The 19,339-nt window shown below is 52.7% G+C and overlaps 1 protein-coding gene across 2 annotated transcripts in view; it reads right to left on the bottom strand.

Annotated features, from left to right (window-relative positions):
• The window catches only part of NAPA (NSF attachment protein alpha), a 29,744-nt gene extending 14,100 nt beyond the window's left edge, over positions 1–15,644 (bottom strand). The window contains exon 1 of one of the 2 annotated variants that reach the window (XM_046682774.1): positions 15,401–15,644. In XM_046682774.1, coding sequence (XP_046538730.1) covers positions 15,401–15,498 — 98 coding nt within the window. In that variant the 5' untranslated portion in view covers positions 15,499–15,644. The remainder of the gene's footprint in view (positions 1–15,400) is intronic. The other variant, XM_046682773.1, reaches the window with a different exon arrangement.
• Positions 15,645–19,339: the final 3,695 nt, after the last annotated feature.

Genomic DNA, 19,339 nt, shown 5'->3' with positions numbered 1-19,339 from the left:
GCTGTTTTATTGGTACCTATGAAAAGACCAAATTAAAAGGAAACTACAATGACTAGTCTCAAACACTTAACCCAACTTGGGGTCTCAGCTTCTTCTCGTGGCCTTACAGACGCTAATGCAAACATTATGTTAACAAAGAGAAATGAGAAAGAGAAGAGCAACAGGACTCATTCCAACAAGATGGAAATCTTCAGCTAGTTATTAAAAACAGAAACAGGATAAATGGAACAGACATGAAAAATGTTAAAACAAAGGTTTTGATAAAACACTGCCCAAGGGTGGATGGCCCCCCAACATGAAAGGACAGCAGACAGGCCTGTTCTACTCCCCTCAGTTTGAAAAAATTAAAAAGCCTGAAGGCAGAAATCACAGTGACAAACCTGACCAACAATTGTGTGGGGCAACAATTAGGCTACTAAGGTTGATGAGACTATAAAAATTAAAGTTTTTGAGCTCATATTATATAAAGAGGTTATGTCAACTGTGCCTGAGTGTTTTTTGGAAATGGATGTCATGCCTGGCTACAAAATGCTTCCCGTACACAGTATCATAATACTGCAACTTGTTAATGGGGTTCTAATATAAGTTATCATTACAGGCATAAGTGTTGACAAAATTAAGATAAAGTTTTGTAAAAATTGATATACTTAAATGGGGCACTTTCAGTTTACCCCAACTGATGTATTTACAGATGTAATTGGAAAAGCCAGCTACAACAATGGGAAGCCTATTTTAATCTTTTGAGGCTTCTAAATAAAATCAGGAATACGTTACAGCCTCTTTAAAAGAAAATAACCAATTAAACATGCCAGCAGGTGAAACCAAATCTGTGGCTTCTCTCTCCTCTCTGTGGAGCTTCCCAGCAAGCTGAGCTCCACTTCAACTCCCCCAAAATTCCTGACCTAAAATTAAGCAAGTAAAAATAAGTAAACTTTTGAGGTAATTTAAAATTGTAATGGCCATTCTGGGGAGCCTCTGTTTTGGGTGAGTCCACCTTGAGGTCACCCTTAAAAGAGTGGATTCAAAATCTCTCAGAATGGAATGCAGTCTTTGATTAACACACAGAAACTTCTGAAACACAAACTTATTTAACATGATATAGAATACACTTTGGTACATGAAAGCCTGTTTAAGTTTGCTGGTTTGATTTAAATAGGCACGTCCTCAAAGTTACCAGTGTTGGATACGATGCAGACACACAGCCTGGGTTTACCGGTCCAACGAGCTCACGTCATCTCTGTGACAAAATTTATCAGCAAGAGTAATGACTCAGTATAACAGCTAATTTTGTTTGCTGTCTCAGGAGGTTTTTGTAGACGATCTAAATATGATTGCTAAAGACCGGTAAACTAAACAAATGTAAAACGATAAAAGTTTTTGGAAAAACTTTATAACAATAATTACATATTATGGTGTATGTACTTAAAACAGCTTAAAATGATGGTTAACTACTTTAATGTCACACGAAGTTTTTAAGAGTAATTTAACCATAATTGTTAAAACTGGGTAAGAGTTTTTTTTTTTTTTTATTAAAGATTGGCATCTGGGCTAACAACTGTTGCCAATCTTTTTAATTTTTTTTTTTCTGCTTTATCTCCCCCAACCCCGCTGTGTACATAGTTGTATATCTTAGTTGCAGGTCCTTCTAGTTGTGGGATGTGGGATGCCACCTCAACGTGGCCTGACGAGCAGTGCCATGTCCGCGCCCAGGATCCGAACCCTGGGCCAGCGCAGCAGAGCGTGCAAACTTAACCACTCAGCCACAGAGCTGGCCCCTGGGTAAGAGTTTTTAAGTACAATAATTATGTTTCATAGTCTGCATACTTAAAAAACAGTTTCCAAAATCTTTTTGGAAACAAACTTTATAGCTTTACTAAGTTAAATAATAACAGTTGATTGGGTATCTAGGTCATTTCCACATAAGATAAAATATTAAAGGTTAACTACTAAGCATAGATTTGTCTGCCTTTGGTTTCTTATCTCAAAGAAACTGAAAAGTGCTTATGTTTATTGATAAACGTGTTTTATGTAGGCTGAGGAATTTTCTATGAGAAAACAGATATTTCTAAAAGGTCTGTATACAAGGAAAGTAAAATATATGTTTTCAAGTAAAAAAGGTATAAAGAGTGGAAATATTTTTGTTTCTTGAGTTAAGAAAGATAAATTTGTCCTAAAGTACCAAGACAAATTCTGAATGTAAAAAATAAGTAGCAAAAGCTTTGTGAAAGTAAAACCCTACAGAGTTTTATGTATAGTCAAGTTGGCTGAGACTGAAATAAATTTATAAAGTCCATAAGTTTCAATATCAAAAGTAAGCTGGTGCAAAATCAAAATTTGGTTTTCTTGCCCAGAAGGATAATATTTTTAAACTTTTGGTGTGTTCTTAACAAAGAGGTTATAAAAGATTTTTCTTCGCCTTTTAATGTTTTTGACAAGCTCCCCCCAACAAATATTCAAGTCCTGAATAAAGGCTTTCTTTTGACCTGGAAGAGGAGGGAGAGTTTCTCTGGGGATTTTCAGAGGCCCCTGGGACTTCAGAGAGAAACTTCCTCTCTTCCTACAAAAAAAGAAAGCTAAGCTAACTAGGCTTATTCAGTATATTAGATTACATGGAAAGCATTGTCAAATAAGTAATAATAAACTTTCTTAAATGGTATTATGTGGATGAGTGTTATTAAGTATATCTAAAATTCTGATCTGTTCTGATTGTCAGCCAAGATTCTGGTTATTATCTCAAAGTATTATATGTCACAAGAATGGTCAAGTGTCCTTGTCAATTACTATTTTTGAATGTCTTATTTACAGACAGTTGTTTTACTCTGATGTTTTTGTAAACATGTCTCATCTTCAGAGAAATTCATGGAAAGGACTCTGATGCTCTAGAACACAGGTTTCTGATAAACTTTCAGATTATAAAACTGAACTGGGTAGGAAATTACAGAACTCTAACAGATAAACTGATGACTTCATGAAACTGCTGACAGAAGATTAAGATCGAGAACCAACTACCCGGGACTAAATGAACTGATGAGGATGATTTATAATTTTTACAACTTTTGCTTGAAATACAATTGATTTTTTAAAGGGTTTTTTTTTTTCAGATTTAGAAAACTTTTTTCTCTATTCTCTTGAGGAACTATGATTTATAGCAATTTGTAAAAAAATTGAAACGCTTGTCTTTTTCTCCCTGTATTATCCCTCCAAAATGTAAAAACTCCTGATCAGTAAGGATTCTCATTCTCGTGGCAATATGGTTGTCTGCATAAGTTCAATAAGAATCTGTTCTTCTAACAGGACACAATTGGAAACACTGGTTATATTACCAAGGCTTTGACTGGAATGTTATATTTGAGGAAAACATACTAGGCTAGGATATGACCAGACGGCTTTTGAGGAACGAAGGTTGACTTTCCTTTGAAGTTCATCTGAGATTTCCTATAAAGGGTTCCAGAAAAGCAGATTCAAAAGAGCCTATATAATCGATTATTCTTGCTGTACTTACGTAAATAATTATGTCAAATTTATTAAAACTAGACTTATTTTGCAAACCATTTAGCCTTAATTTGGCTATGTTTAGTCAAATTGAGGGTGATTTTAGAGGAAAAAAATTATGTTTCAATAAAAACTATAGGACACATTCAGGATACTGGATTCTAGTTCTGTAACTGAGGGTTTGTTTTATATCTGTTAACTGGACTGGATCCTGACTTCTTCTAGTTTCCTGAAACATCTGGCTACAAACCGCAAAACTACCAGTTCCAGGTTTTTTCCATCATTTTCATTTGGGATCACTGAAAACTAACCCAGCCTTTCTTCCCCAGAAGTCTTGCAGATTGAAGCTGGAGGATTTAACATAAACTTGAGACACCCCGTCTACTGCTGCATAAGTTGCTCAGAGAGCTACCTGAGTGCCTGATGACACCATCAGAGACATTTCAAACGGCAAAAGATGCTTCAACCCTGACTCCTAGGAAGCTTCTTGACTGGCTGCCCCCTGGACTCAAGACCTAGTTCATAATTTGCTCCAACCATTAACCTTGTCTTTCTGCTTTTGTTTCTCCAGATGAAAAAAAAAAAAAAGTTGTTTAAGGAAGATTAGCCCTGACCTAACATCTGCTGCCAATCCTCCTCTTCTTGCTGAGGAAGACTGGCCCTGAGCTAACATCTGTGCCCATCTTCCTCCACTTTATATGTGGGGCGCCTACCACAGTATGGCTTGCCAAGCAGTGCCATGTCCGCACCCGGGATCCGAACTGACGACCCCCAGGCCGCTGAAGTGGAACATGCAAACATAACCACTGTGCTACCAGGCCAGCCCCAAGATAAACTTCTTATTAAACATCTGGTTACTTACTTACACAATATGAATCTACCTTTGGGAGCCTACCTGCATCACTACCTTGTTAGAAGACCGGTTCAAGGAGATGGAAGAACCTGCGCCCCAATTCAGCAGGAAGTACCTAGATTGGTCACCCCAAATCCCTCAAGAATGAGGCATGAACATAAAATGGGGGGGGGGGGGATTGATACTGGCCCTCATATCAGTTCCCCTACACTGGACCTAGCATGTATGGGGTTAAAACCAAAGCACTCAGCCCCTGCTTACTCCTCAGCTTCCTGGCTCCAGAAGCCACTATACCCCATGGTGACAAACGGCCACGGACAGGTCACCTGGATTCATTATCTCCTCCTACTCCTCTCTTCAAGCAGCCTCCCCAGGCTGGTGGGAAAGCTCCAACCAGCAAGGCCATATGCTCCCCCTCCCCTACCTAAAACCCCCAATAACAACCCTTCCTTTTAGCTTTTTGTGGCATTTGGGATTTCAGTGGTAACTGCCCTCTCTCCTTGCTCAGCACTGTGCAATAATACAATTCCTACTTTCTTCCACTACACCTAGTGTCAGAGACTGGCTTGCTGCGCAACAAGTGAGCAAACTCCCTGCAGGTTTGATATCAACCACGGGGCCTTTCTGGCCTCCTGATGGGGCCTGCCTCTCAGAACTTCTTCCACTTCCTGTCCAGGGTGCTCTGTGACCACTGGTTCCCAGGCTTTCTGCAAATCCTTTCCCTAAGAAACCGCAAAACATTCTGGGGGAAGAGCCCCACCTGGGGCACCTTGTCCCTTCCCCAACACCTTAATCCTGTGCCTTGCACACTGCCGTTGTTCAAAGAAGATCTCTCAGCACTGAAAGTATGTCATTGCCAATTCAGGACCGGACACATACATTATAATACAGACACACAGAGAAATTCTATTTTAAAATGTGTACACAAAAGTCCCCATTTATGTTAAAACAAAAAAAGCTGAGAAGAGAAATGTATATGTTCATATAAACATAGAATATTTCCAGAAAAATACACAAGAAACTGGTTACAGCATTTTTCTCTATGGTAGGGTCTGCAGAACTGGAGGCCAGGTTTGAGAGACAGACTTACACCCCTTGTTTGTACTGTCTGAATTTTTTTAATCATCTGCACGTTCTAGCTATTCAAGAAAAAATATATATATATTTTAAATGTTAGGATGTGTATTGTGTCCTGTGGTCCTGCAATGAATTACATTTCTAGCAATTTATCCTAAGAAACTAATCAGAGAAGCTACAAGGATGTTCAGCACAGCATTATTTAAAATGGTGAAACCACCCTCAAAAACTTATTGTTCAGGGGCCGGCCTGGTGGTGCAGCAGCTAAGTTCGCCCACTCTGCTTTGGTGGCCCAGGCTTGCTGGTTCAGATCCCGGGCGTGGACCTAGCACCGCTCATCAAGCCATGCTGTGGCGGCGTCCCACATACAAAACAGAGAAGACTGGCACAGATGCTAGCTCAGGGACAATCTTCCTCACCAAAACAAACAAAAACAAACCTACAGTGCAACAGCTGGGGCCTGGGATACACAGAGTAGTGCATTTTTAAAAAAATAAAGAGCACCCTGTTCGGGCAGCTTTACCCTGGCTTCCCAACCCCCAAGCAGAGCATAAGAACTCTTCCAGAATTGGGGGACCCTTTGTTATCACCTCAGCAGGAGTCCCTGCCACATCCTTCTGTCCTTCCGCCTCCAATAATCTAACCAGGCTCAGCCCACGAGGTCTGTGGTCTCTGCAACTGTTCAAACTCCCGTCGCCCACAGAACCAGGAGAGCAAAACCCACACGCAGGAGTCCCATCAAGAGGACTGGCAGACTCTCTCTTCACTGACATCAACCCGCGTTTTGTTTTGAAGGAAGAAAACAGGGGAGTATGTCCCAATTACAAGCCACATGAATGATCTTCACCGTCCTACCCCTCCCCCTGGTTTCAATTGGCCCTGGAAACTCGCCAACATGGCTGCCGAGGGCCTCTGGTGTGACTCTGGGCGCTGTGTTCCAGGGGCCTCTGGTGTGACTCTGGGCGCTGAGTTCCAAGGGCCGCTGGTGTGACTCTGGGCGCTGCACTCTGGGGGCCTCTGGTGTGACTCTGGGTGCTGTGTTCCCGGGGCCTCTGGTGTGACTCTGGGCGCTGTGTTCTCAGCACTCCTTCACTCTGGAATCACACCAGAGCCCCAGAGCAACCCTCCCTGCAGATTCCACTCAACAGTTCCGAGTGAGGCCCGGAGCCAGGATTCTTAATGGTTTCTTTCCCCTCCTGAAAGCCCTAGTACATAGTTGTATATTCTAGTTGTAGGTCCTTCTAGTTCTTCTATATGAGCCACCATAGCATGGCTCCTGACAGATGAGTGGTGTGGTTCCACGACCAGGAACTGAACCCAGGCCACCAAAGTGGAGCGCACTCAACTTAATCACTGGGTCATCAGGGCTGGCTCTGGAATCAGGAGTCTTAACAATAGTCCCAGACGACTCAGAAGATCAGGTGAGTCTGGGAGGGAAAACGCTGACCTAGTCCCCCTGCCCCTCCTCCCCCCAGGGCTGGCGGGCTGGGCCTGGAATCCCAGGCTCCTGAATCCACATCACATCCAGAAAAGTCTGGACGTCTACCTCTGCCTGTGGGGGCTGCGCTGACGCTGTCTCCCCAGCCCTCTGCTGCCCCCAGCAAGTGACACTGAGCAACGAGCTCCTCTCACACTCGCCCTGCTGGGTGCCCCAGTCTTCCCTCCACAGACCTCACCCCGGCTGGCACAACACACCCTGCACCCACGGCCCCTTGTGGAGTGACTTCTGCAGAACCCGCTCCTGGCCGTGGAGAGGGGAGGAACTGTCACAAGCTTCTGGCAGCAGAGGTTTCAGAAGGCTCCCTTGGGGCCAGGCCGGTGGGCCTTCTCTGGACTGTTCTCTTAAGGGAGCCGGGCGCACACACAGACCACAATCACAGGTCTGCCCGCCCCATGGGTCCCCTAGCACAGCCTTCCCTTCTTTGTGGGTGCGCTTCAGTGCTGCCCAGACCCAGAAGTTCTCTGACAGAGCTCAGGCTCCTGGATGGGCACAAAGCCTGTGTCACCGACAGGCCCAAGGTGGGGTGATCAACAATGAGCAGTCAGCCCCAGCTGGTTTGCTTCAGCTCAGTGGGTCCGCGTGGCCACAACACAAAGCCTGCTGGCTGTCGGGCTGGAACTCCAGGGTCCCAGACAAAGCCGGAGCAGCCCTGCACTGGTCAGCGCTTCTAACGGCGGGGTGGAAAAGCCAGAGGGATTAACGTCCGCTCAGGCCTCTGGGCCTGCCTCCTCCTGCTGTGCAACGCTTGGGTCCCGGCCATTTTCTTGGCCAGGCGATGACAGGGGAGGCAATCTCTGGAGCCCCAGCCTCCTCTTTTAGAGATGGAGGTGGAGTCCCCACAGGGGGAAAGTGACTTGCCTGGGGTCACTGGCAGATCCTGAAGGAGAAGCCATCCGCAGGGCCGTTTATTCATCTGGGGAACAAATACCTGAGTATTTATACATGCCAGGCACTGCAGACAACGGCAAGAAACAAAGGAGAAGGCCTGGCCCTGGCAGCCAGGGAACCAGCACCCCATCCAGAGGGGTTAAGCTCTCGCGGGACTGGGGCGGAGGGCTCCTCTGGACGGGCAGGTCAGGGAAAGCCACTGCGAGGACGTGAGACTGGAGCTCAGCCCCAGTGATGACTATGGAAAGAGGGGAGAGCAGTCCAGGCAGCAGTCACAGCATGCACAGAGGTCTTGAGGCAGGAACAGGCCTGGCCAGTTCGCCAGGATGGCTGCGGTGCAGGGAGGGGCAGGCGGTGAGGCTGGAGGCCAGGAGAAGGGTTTAGGCCCTATTCTGCTGTAACAGGATAGTTCTGGCAGGGAAAGAGTGACCAGAAGGAAGGCGTGCCCAGCTCCACAGCTCTGCCACACTGACCCACCTGGTACATCTGCCTGGTTTACCACAGGGCTTATCGCCCAGCTCAGATCAGCTCATGTCGCTCATCTAAGGGTGGCCTCCCAGAGGCCAAAACCCACAAATCCCCCGAGGGGGAGAAACCAGGCCTTCTCCCTCTGACTCCTGCATAAGGAACGAGAGCTGGGCCAGCCTCCTCTAAGAACTGGGGTGGCAGCGTGAGCCACAGCTGACTGGCCCGCCCCCACGCTGCCTCTGCTTCGCTCTCCCCATCCCACGGCTCCGAGCCATGCTGGGAATAGAGGGAACTGGTTCGGGCCGGCCTGGTGCAGGGCTGTCTATAATTATCGCTCAGCTGTGCTTTCTCCCCCTCCCCAGGCGGAGGAAGCAGCCTCAGGTCTCCCAGGCGCAGCCACCACCTTCCGGGGCCTGCCATATGGAGGGGAGCGAGCGGAGCCAGGAAGGCACAGCCGGCCCGGTGGGACTCAGGCCAGGGGAGGTCTGCAGGGAGAGTCTCAGCCTCCCGCCCTCTTTCCTCCATCCCCTGGGCACCTCCTGGCTCCCAAACACGCCTCCACCCCACCTGCAGGCTCCCAGGGACTTCAGAGGGCAGGACAGATGGAGTCACTCCCACCTGAGGCCCTCAGACTCCCCAGCCCTCCTGCCCCTCGTCCTCGCTGCCCGTCGGTCCCGGCAGCACCCGGGCGGGCAGAATGCCTGCTCTCAGAGGCTATGCTCCGTCACTCCTCCCTACGCCTGAAGGGGCACAGGGTACCACCCCGCTTCACAGAGGAGGAAGCTGGGGCTCAGACGGATTGAGGGGCTCGCCCAAGCTCACGCTGCCAGGAAGCAGCAGGGCCAGAAACAGGCCTCAGGCCCTGGGCATCAGCCCTCCCTTCCCTCTCACTCGGTCAGTGACCTGGGAGCCTTCTGTCCCTGAGTCCCAGAGTCTTCTGGAAAATGGAGGCTTCCAAGGGTCCCTGCCTGCTCTCGCCTCTCCTGCAGACCGAACAGCCAGTGCTGCTCAGGTTTACCCGTGCTCTGGGCTGCAGGCCTGCTGAGCGGCCCCTAGCAGGGGAGGATTCACTCAGCCGGCCCCCACAGCCCAGCCCCCTGCAGAGCTGCAGGCAGCAGGAACTCCAGAGAGCACGAAGGTCCACGCATAGTGAGCAGCTGGCCATCAGCCTGCTCCTCTGCTGACTGCCCCAGCCGCAGGAGCCACAGCAGGGGGCCTCGGCCTCCCTCCCGCACGCGCGGCCTGCAAGCGCTAAGCCACTTGCGGCCTCCTCCACGCCTGACGGTATGGGCTCCTGCAGGGCAGAGCCCACAGGCCCCAGGGACAACAAAAGGACACGGCTTTACAAGCTAACTTCCCAGCTCTGAAACTGTCCCAGGACACTCGTGACATGCCTGTATGGGCAAGGGGTAGAGAGAGAATGGACTTGGGGGCCGAGTGACCTCGGCTGGGATCAGTCTAGGCACTCTGCTGACCGTGTGACCTCGAGCGAGCAATCTCTGAGCCTCGATTCCTCTCCCTGGAAGATGGAGAGGAGGAAGCTGACCCGGGAGCTCTCTGTGGGATTAGAGGTGACGTGCGTGCAATACCTGGCACGAGTGCAGCCCGGAGCAGGTGCTCAAACGGCTGCTATTACAGGAAGGAGGAGAAACACGCTCCAAGGGCTGCCAGCCACCTGGCGAAGGGAATTCTCGAGTCACGTGGGGCAGTGGAAAAGTCTCAGCCCGTAGGCAGGCAGGCAGGCCTGCATTCAAGCACCTGCTCACGGTCGCCAGCCCGGGGTCCTCATGTGTAACCGGGGAGGAGACGCCCCGCCTGGCAGAGCATCTCTCCAGGTAGCGCCTGGGAGAGCCTGGCACACGGCAAAGGAGAGCATTGCTCGCATCAGGCTCAGAGAGAGCCGAGCCTGGAAATGTGTGCCCCCTTCACCATCTCGGCGTGGGCTTCACCTCCCGCACCCCCAGATCAGCTCAGTGTCGCCCCGCCCCCTCCAGTTTCCACAGAGCCCTGGGCCTCCCGCCTCCCCCAGCCCTTACCACATCAGGCTGATAGTTCTTATCTCTGGCCATTGCCCTCCCGCCTGTAAGTGCAAAGGCGGGGCCCGCGCCCTCTGCACCCCAGTGGGATCACTTCATCCCAGCCTAGGAGCTGCACGTTTCTCTTTCGTAAAAGATGTTTCAGAGAGACTCGTGCCTCTCAAAACGTCTGCATGAGGAGGCGGCAAACCCCCGTCCCGTGAGACGCGCAGAACCCCTGGACTGCAGTGAAATGATGCCCGGGCTACCCAGAAACCTTGCGTGCCCTCAGGAGAGACTCCACCCCGACACTGGGCAAGATGTGCCAGGTTCCAGCTGTGTACGTGGGAGTTGGCAGGGCACTGGGAATGGCCGCAAGGCCCGCTGGAGGGGCACTGGGGGTCTCGCGGCTCTGCGGCTGGAAGGCGGTCTGGAAGCTGTCACTGCCACTGCAGGCTCAGCTCCGGGCCCAGGCGGGTCAGTACAGGGACCCTCCCTGACCTTGGCAGCACTCCTTCCCTCAGGAAAGAAAGCCGGGTTCCAGGCTCCTGGGGGCCACTGGGGCTAGAGATGGTTCAAACAGGAACTCATCTGTCAACATTTGACCTTTAGGATCCTTCTGTAGGCATAAAGGACACGCGGCCATCTTTCTCTCTCCAGGCCTCCAGCTCCACTTCCAATAACAATACCTAATAACAATACCTAATAACAATAATAGTAAGCACTTAATAAGCACTTACCAGGGCCAGGCACGGTGCTCCGCCCACTGCACCAGCACAAGCTCATTTACTCCTTAGAATAATCCTAACAAGTAGGGATTACTATGACTTTGATTTCCCAGATGAAGAAACTTCCTACGCCTGGCGGTATCGGGGTGGAGAGAAGTTCTTACTTTGGATTTGGGGGACAGGGTGAGGGTGAGCCATCAGGGAGGAGGAAAAGCCCAGGGAGCTGCTCAGAATGTGCACAGTCCCAATGCGGGGGGTGGCGGGGTTGGGGGGGGGTTTGAGGGGGAGGAGGGAGCAGGAGCGATGTACAGGAGCGCTGATCCGCTAACTGGCCGGCACCGCCTCCCTCGCAGGCTGCTGGCGCACCAAAGCCCCCTAGCGTCTGGCAGCCCAGAAACACGGAGGAGCAAAGAAGGCCCTAGCCTCCGAGGACACGGGGCTGCCCCGGATCCCAGGGGGGCTATGCTCCTTGGCCCTCTGGACATGAGCAGCGACCCCTCAACTTGGGATACTGTCATCGCTGAGGTCCCTAAAGCGAGAAGGAGAAGCAGGAGGGACAAGCTGAGTGACACGCCTTCTCCAGTGCCCGGAAGCCATGAGGGCCTTGAGAAATGATGGGTTGTGAAATGCTGAACATGTGCAGCTCCGGAGGAAGGAGGTACCAGGAGTGGTTCCTGCCCATGTCCCCTTGATGTCCTGACCCCTCGATGTTCTCCCAGCTCTCAGACAGACAGGCTCCGGCCAGGGGTCTCCCACCTACATCCCTGCCCTCTCCTCTCACCTTGCTCCCTCCCCTCTCAGCACCATCTGGACTGCTCCCAGAGCTGGAAGGGACCGGGATGAAAACACCTGGTCCTTCTTTCAAAGGTTTGGAGAAAACTGCCATGACGGCGAGGAGGAAAGCAGAATCAGGAGGATGCTCCAACATCCTTCCTAAATGAAGGGCCCAAAAGGGGTCCAAGCCTCAGGGAGAAACTAGTGTGGCTGTGAAACTGCCTTGGCATCAGACAGGCCATCTGGACACAGATCTCCCACTTACTGGGGGACTGGACAAACACACCAAGCTCTCTGAGGCCCCGTCTGTCCAGCGCCACACGGATGCTGTGAGGGTTAAATGTGAGGACGTGGATGAAGTGCCTGGCCCAGGCCTGATCAGAGTCAGGGTGGTGGTGTTAGTGCCATCGAGTGGATTCGGACTCCGAGCACCCCATGGACAGCAGAGCGGAGCCTGCCCGGTCTTTCTGCGCCATCCTCTCCCCTTCCGGCCTCCATCAGACAAGGCTCCATTCTATTCACAGGGTTTTCATGGCCAATTTTTTCGGAAGTGGGTGGCCAGGTCCCTCTTCCTAGTCAGTCTGAGTCTGGAAGCTCCACTGAAACCTGTCCACCGTGGGGGACCCTGCTAGTACATGAAACACCGGGGGCACAGCTTTCAGCATCGCAGCCACCACAGTGTGACAACCAAGAGCCGGGAGGTGTGGTTCCCTGACTGGGAAGGGAACCGGGGCCGAGGCGGTGAGAGCACAGAATCCCAACCATGAGATGAGCAGGGCCGGCTCAGAGTGAGTACTTAATAAACACCCTCTGCTGTTATCACCGTCCTGGCCCTCACTGTCCCCCACACCAGCTGCTGCCGTCCTTCCTGAAAGGCAAAGGGGAAGCCTCCAGGACCGGCCCTGCTAGGCACCGAATGTCTGTGTTTTCCCAAAATTCACGTGTTGAAATCCCAACCTCCGAGGTGAGGGTACGAGGAAGCGGGCCCTTTGCAAGATGATCAGGTCACAAGGGTGGAGATCCCAGAGCTAAGATAGTTCGACACTTCTACCTGTTCCCTCCACGACACAGGGACAGAGCGAGAGGACAGCTGTCCCTGAAGAGGCGGGCCTCACCAGAAACCCAGTCTACTGGCACCATGGTCCTGGACTTTCCAGCCTCCCAAACGGTGAGAAATACATTTCTGCTGTTTCTAAGCCACCAGTCTGTGGCATTTTGTTATGGCAGCCCCAAAAAGACCAAGACAGACCCCCAGTAAGATCCTCAGTGCTCCCAGCACCTCAAGTCCAAGCCCCTCTCCCTAGGCGCTGTGAGACGGCGCCTTGCTCTTGTCCAGCTTCACCCCCTCTTCTGCCCATTCTAAGTTTACACGCTAACACGGAACTTCCTGTCTCAAATGTCACCCACTGAGCTTCACGCATCTGGGCCTTGCTCAAGCTGTCCCCTCCGCCTGGAGCAGTGCTCCCCCACCAGAGGGCACCCCCAGAACTCCTGTTCATCCTCCCAGATGGAGGCCTCTCCCCTGGGAGCCATCGCTGGTCCATCTGGATCTTGGTTCCCCGTCATTCCGGGCTACAGAATTGTTCGCACAATTCCTGCTGCCTGGAATGCTCCCCGAGGCCCTCACTCCCTAGGACCAGGACTGGCTCGTCTTGGGGTTCCCGGGGCCCAGCTCACTCCTCACGAAGGGCCTTCCTCCAGTCCTGCAGCTTCCTCCCAACTCAGGAACCTCCCCCGAATGGCATAATCTAGCCCTTAGTTGCCCTTAACGATTTTGCTTTACTAGTGTTTGGCAAGTGTTAACCTTGCCTTCCTAGCCCAGGAGCACGTCTCGGCGGCTGATTTAGCTGCTCCCTCCCAGCACAGTCCAAGAGGACACTAACCCCCAGTCCAAAGGGACCAGAAACCAAAAACTACCCAGGAAAACCAGCACCGAGAACGGAGCTCTTGGCACCACCCCAAAACACGGCACCTGAACCTCTCCCCTCGTGAAGGAAGCAAAACACGCACCAGCCCTCTCTCCACTCGAGACCCTAAAACAAAACATTCCTCACCCACTCAATGCAATGCAGCAGCCCCAGTGCTTCTCCACACCCGGAATCCTCAGCCACGTGATTCAAGTTCTTTTCCTAAACACTGTCCAACATCAAACAACCAGGGGCGGCTCCATGTCCTCCCCTGGAAAGAACCACCTGCTTCTTCATTTCTCACCACCCTCCGACACCGTCTCTCCTGGCCCTCCGGCCCGCCTCCCAACCCCCTCCGCAGCCTCCTGGCAGACTCTCCCGTCCGCAGCCTTCCCCAGTCTCTGCCTCTCGCTGCTGCCAGACTCCAAGCCGCACCTGCACCACCGTTCTCCCTAACTCTCCACAAAGCCCCCAGTCCCTCTGGGTCTCCGCCAGTCCCAAAGACAGCACAGCCTCTCCAGTCCCCTCCAGCTCTCTGCTTCCTCTGCCCCGAGCCTCAAGCCCTTCCCCTAACCCTACTAAGTTCCCAGGGCCGCGAGTCCCTGTCCCACAACCTTTCAGCTCCTCCCTCCTCGGACCCCTCCTTCCCTGCTCCCCACCAGGTCCGCAGAGGCTCCACACCTGTTTCCTTCCTGGAAGTAGAAGTGATAACAGCTAACACTCGCAGAGCATTACCCGCATGCCAGGCTCAGTTCTAAGCGCTTTACGATCCTAGCATCAAATATCTGAGACAGGTTTTACCAACGATCCCCTCTAACAGGGAAATTAAACAACCCACCCGAGGTCGTGAAGCAGCAGAGCCACTCTTCAAACCTGGGCTTCTGGCACTCCCAAGCCACTAAGAGTCCTCCAAGGTTGGTCACCAGAACGACTTTCACGAGCTAACGTGAACTTGATCTGAAATGTCTACCAGACTGTCGGCTAATTCTGTCTCCCGGCCCCGCGCAGGCCCTAGTCTCAACAGCCGGTCGTCCTGCTCACACGCCCCATCCCTACTCCACGACCACACATTGTGCTTTCTGCCCCTTTGGGTTTCCTCCTCCTCCTTCTCTCCCTCTTATGGCTCCATCTCCTAAACCCAGCCCCCACCCCACCCCAGCCTCCAGCCCCGCAGCGCAGGCCATCTCCCCCGGGAACATCCGCTCAGCTCTCCATCCACTGTAGGGTCTTCCTACACCGATCTCCATCACCCAGGGCCGCGCTCGCCGCGGGCACCTCCCAGTTCATCAACGCGGGCTCACCCAAACCCACCGCCGCCGGCGCCGGGAAGGCCGACGCGTGCGGGAGGCGCCCCTCGGCCCAGGCCCCGCCACGCCCTTCTGGGACCCTTCAGACAGGCCCTCCCGGAGCTCCAAACGCTTCTCGACCCGTCTTCAGCCTTGGGTCCCCTTCCTGCCGAACGACGGTGTCGCCGCGGCCCGGTGTCCTGGGTCCAGGGCCCCCCCAGCCATCTCAGGCCGTCTCTCCCGACACCGCGTCGCCGCAGCCCGGCCCCGGCCCTCCGCCCGGGTCCCCTCCGCTGCCTGGGACGCTGTCCCCTGGTCCCGGCATCCCCTCCGCCCCGACCCCGCCGCCTCGGGCAGTGACTCCGGCGTCCTCCCAGCCTCGCCCCAGCCGCCCCTCGGCGCCGTTCTCACCCAAAGAGGCCCGAGAAGAAGGACTGCGAGTTCTTCACTTTGCGCTCCGCCTCGGCCAGCAGCGCCATGGCCTCCGCTTCCTTCCCGGAGTTGTCCATGGCGGCGGCAGAAGGACTCAAGAGCCGCCAGACCCCGGCCCTCGGAGGACTCAGCGGTGGCCGAGGGGCGCAGACGGGTCGGGGGAGCTTAGCGGGCTGCGTCGACGTCGCACCGTCGCACGCCCCCTGCGGCCCGGCACCACGTGACGCGCGCCGACCAACTAGCGGCCTCGTAGCTCGGCGTGCCCCCCCCCCCGGCCCCGCCCCCGCCTGCCCGGGCGCGCCTCCCCGTGACTCACGGTCTCCAATCGGCGACCCCCTGCCTCGACGCATGCGCACACGTCCGCTTAGGGAGACCCTCTCTCTTCCTGGTGCGCCGTACGACGCCCCACGTGACTCGGCACAAGCCAATGGTAGCTCCCACCGTCAAGGCCCCGCCCAGTGGATGGATCCTTCTCCACCAATCAGCAGCAGCCTCCGGCCCCGGCGGTCGCTCTCCGCGGCGAACTTGGGCCCTAGTCAGCTGACCGCAGGCCGTCACGTGACAGCGCCCGGCCCCTGGCGGAAAGCACGCGCGCCCCGCCCGGGTCTGACAGCTCTTGGCACAGAGCTTCGTCCCCGCCCCGCGCCCGATCGCGCGTCCGCCTCTCGGGAAGGCCTCGGCGGTGAGAAGGGACCGGTCTGCCTTCTCTTCCGCCCTCTGCCGGCAGGCGCTGACACTGGTTTGGTGAGGCCAGGGGAATACTTGAGAGGCGGTGAAAGAAACGGAGAGCGGACGTCCCCTAACTCTGGTTTCATAAAAAATAGCTGGTGGGAGCGTGTTAAAAATTCAGGTTCGAGCAGGCCTAGTGCTCAGATCTTAGTTTTTAGTACCATTCTCCAATAAAAGGAACCAGGGCCCCTCGGATAAATGGCTGGTTTTAGGACTGGGCAGGAAATGACACAAGATGAGCCTGGAGCACCTTGTAGCGCCAGAGCGCTCGCTCGCTCCCTGTGTCACTCACACACACACACGCACACGCACACACACACGCGATGCCGTATGTCAAAGAGACACCCGGGCGAACTGAAAGAGCTCCCAATGGCCAAAGCGGGAACGATCTGAGCAACAAACCAAAGGAGTATTGGATCATAACCCAATGTACAAAATATCCATGAGCCTATGCTGATAGAAATGACTGAATAAATAAATGAGGCAGGATAGACAAATACTCCGTGCAGAAGAATTCCAAATAATTTATGTAAATACTCCACCCTCAAGAAGAAGGTGGAGCGTAACTCTTCACTCCTCAAGTGTGGCCTGTGCACAGTGACTTCCGCCCAGTACAGTGTGAGAAGGGAGGCAGGGAACCAAGTTTACAGGGTAGAAACCTGACGAACTGTCAGCCGGGTGACGGAGGTTAACCGCAGCAGTGGGAAGTCCCGCTGACAGCATGCACCCTCAGTAACGTGAAAATGTCATTTCACCTCTGTGTGCTTTCTCCCAGTCTACTCATGAGAAAAACATCAGATCCCACTTGAGGCACAGTCTTCAAAATACCTGACCACAACTCCTTTAAACAGTCATCAAAAACAAGGAAAGTCTGAGAAACTGTCACAGCCAAGAGGAGTCTAAGGAGATACCACTACTAAATGTAATGTGGTGTCCTGGGTGGGATCCTGGAACAGAAGAGGGACATTAGGTAAAAACTAAGGAAATCGGGATACAGTATGGACTTTAGTTAATAATAATGTATGACTAGTGGCTCATTAATTGTAACAAATGTACCATACTAAGGTAAGATGTTAATAATAGGGGAAACTGGGTGTGGGGAGTGTGGGAATTCTCTGTACCATCTTCCCAATTTTCCCATAAATCTAAAAACTATTCTTCTAAGAAAGCTGCTTTTAAAAACTTTCAGTTCCAGGTCCTACCCACCATGATTCTGATTCTGAAAGTCTGTGGTGGGGTACACGAGCATTTTTTTACAGGACCCCCAGATGATTACGAAGCAGATAATTCCAGGAGTGCCGCTTGGGAAAATGCTGTTATCTGAGGATGGGCTGGGGGTGGAGGTTGGCTTTGGGAGGGTGGTTAATCCCCAAGAAACCTTCGCCCAGCTCTCTTCTGACATTCAGAGACTCTTCTGCACCACCCACTTGTCGTTGCCACTGTACTCTGACCATAGATCAGGTCGGGGGTAAGTCTGGATTACCACAAGCAGTTTCAGTTCCGTGCCCGTCTAAGCAGGACTATTATAAAAGCTTCCCTTTGTTTTAAGCTGTTAAATTTCAGGGTAATTTGTTATGCAGCAATAGATATCTAATATACCACCCAACCCTTCAAGCCAGAGTCTTTCATTTACAGAGTCATCAAGCAGAACCTGTTATTTAGGGTGGGACCCAAAGAGTAACGGCAACAGCATGAGTGCTCGCTGCTCATTACACGGTAGCTACTCGGTTCAGGTGGCTACACCCTGCCAAATACTTAATTTCCATTTTCTCATTCCACAGATAGATAAGGGTAGGCATTTTCCATCCCACTTTACAGAATGAGGAAACTAAGGCTCAGACAGGGAAAGTGACTTGCCCAAGGTCACAAAGAAGAGGAGTCAGAATGTAAATTCTGGTTCATCTGACGCCTGCGCCCTTTCTCTTAACCACAATGCCCCAACGGCTTCAAACTCAACTTCCTCCTCTGCTCCTCCTCCCTCCTGAGCTGGAAGATTTACTTAGCTGAAGTGTGGCCCCTCTGGGAAACCTCGTGACACTAACCCCCCCTTCACCCTGCCGGTCCCTCAGAACACAGCACTCGCTGCTGTAGACACAGTCACACCTCGATGCAATGAGTCCTCTGATGTGTCCCCCTGTTCTCCATCTGAGGTAAGGGCATCTACTCGGCCGCGCAAACCCAAACCTACCACGCCAGCCTTGATCTGTCCTTCCGCGTGACCTGTGACCCATCACTGGGTCTGAGGCTACTTGTAAGATGCGTCCCTAATCCCCGAGTTTCTGTCCCTCTTCACTGCGACCCCAGGCCACGGTCACCCCACCATAAAGCCTTCCATCTACTATGCGGGCCTGCACTCTAGCCTCCTCCAGCCTCCACATGGCAGCCAGGCAGCTCAACGCCCTCCGCTTGCCAGAGTTTGCACTTGGCCACACCACAGCCTGGGATCCAGATCTCCTTCCCTGGCCGTCCACCTACTGCCAGCTGCCACATCCTGTCACTCCCTGGGACTTGGCCCCCGGCTTTATTTTCTTCATGTCTCTTTGTGGCGAACACCAGGTCTGCCTACCCATTTCTGCTTCCTCTTCTCTTCCTGGCCAACAGAATTCCAGTTTTGATCCAGGTGGCCACGGACTTGAGGGGGCACCTGTTTCTTCCCAGTCCTGGAGGCCAATCCTGCGCGTCCAGGATAACTGTGGCCATCTCCTGCCCGCCTGCCGGGGATCGGTTTAGAAAGAGCACGGCCTGCAGCTCCGGCTGCTGAGACCTGAGGGGCCTTCGTCCGGGGGCTACTCCCAGCTCTGCTCATTCTTGAGGAGGGACCCGAGGGAGGGAGGGATGTGTGTCTTCCCCGCACCCCCGAAGGTTTAGATGTTGGTGAGCGAGGAGGGGAGTGTTGCTGCTGCGGCAGCCAACACACCGAGGCTGGCCGCTGCTGGTGGTCCTCGGTTTCCCGGCTCAGCCGCTGCCCACGAGACATCCTGATTGCTAAAACCTGTGCTGACTCTTCTGTTAACAACTTAGGACCAAACGCCTGCCCACGATCGATAGCTAGAATCACCTTCTCACTTATTTATTACTGCCACCTCCCCGCTCCTAACATGGAAACTCCATGAGGACAGGGGTTTGTCCTCTGGCATCACTGTGTCCCCATTGCATGCACCATCTGGCGCATGCCACAGTAGGCCCTTG

This window comes from Equus quagga, chromosome 13 (assembly GCF_021613505.1).
Source record: "Equus quagga isolate Etosha38 chromosome 13, UCLA_HA_Equagga_1.0, whole genome shotgun sequence".
In the NCBI taxonomy this organism is placed as follows: Eukaryota; Metazoa; Chordata; class Mammalia; order Perissodactyla; family Equidae; genus Equus; species Equus quagga.
The sequence above is the reverse complement of the archived record's forward strand: the minus strand, read 5'-3'. Positions and strand labels throughout refer to the sequence as shown.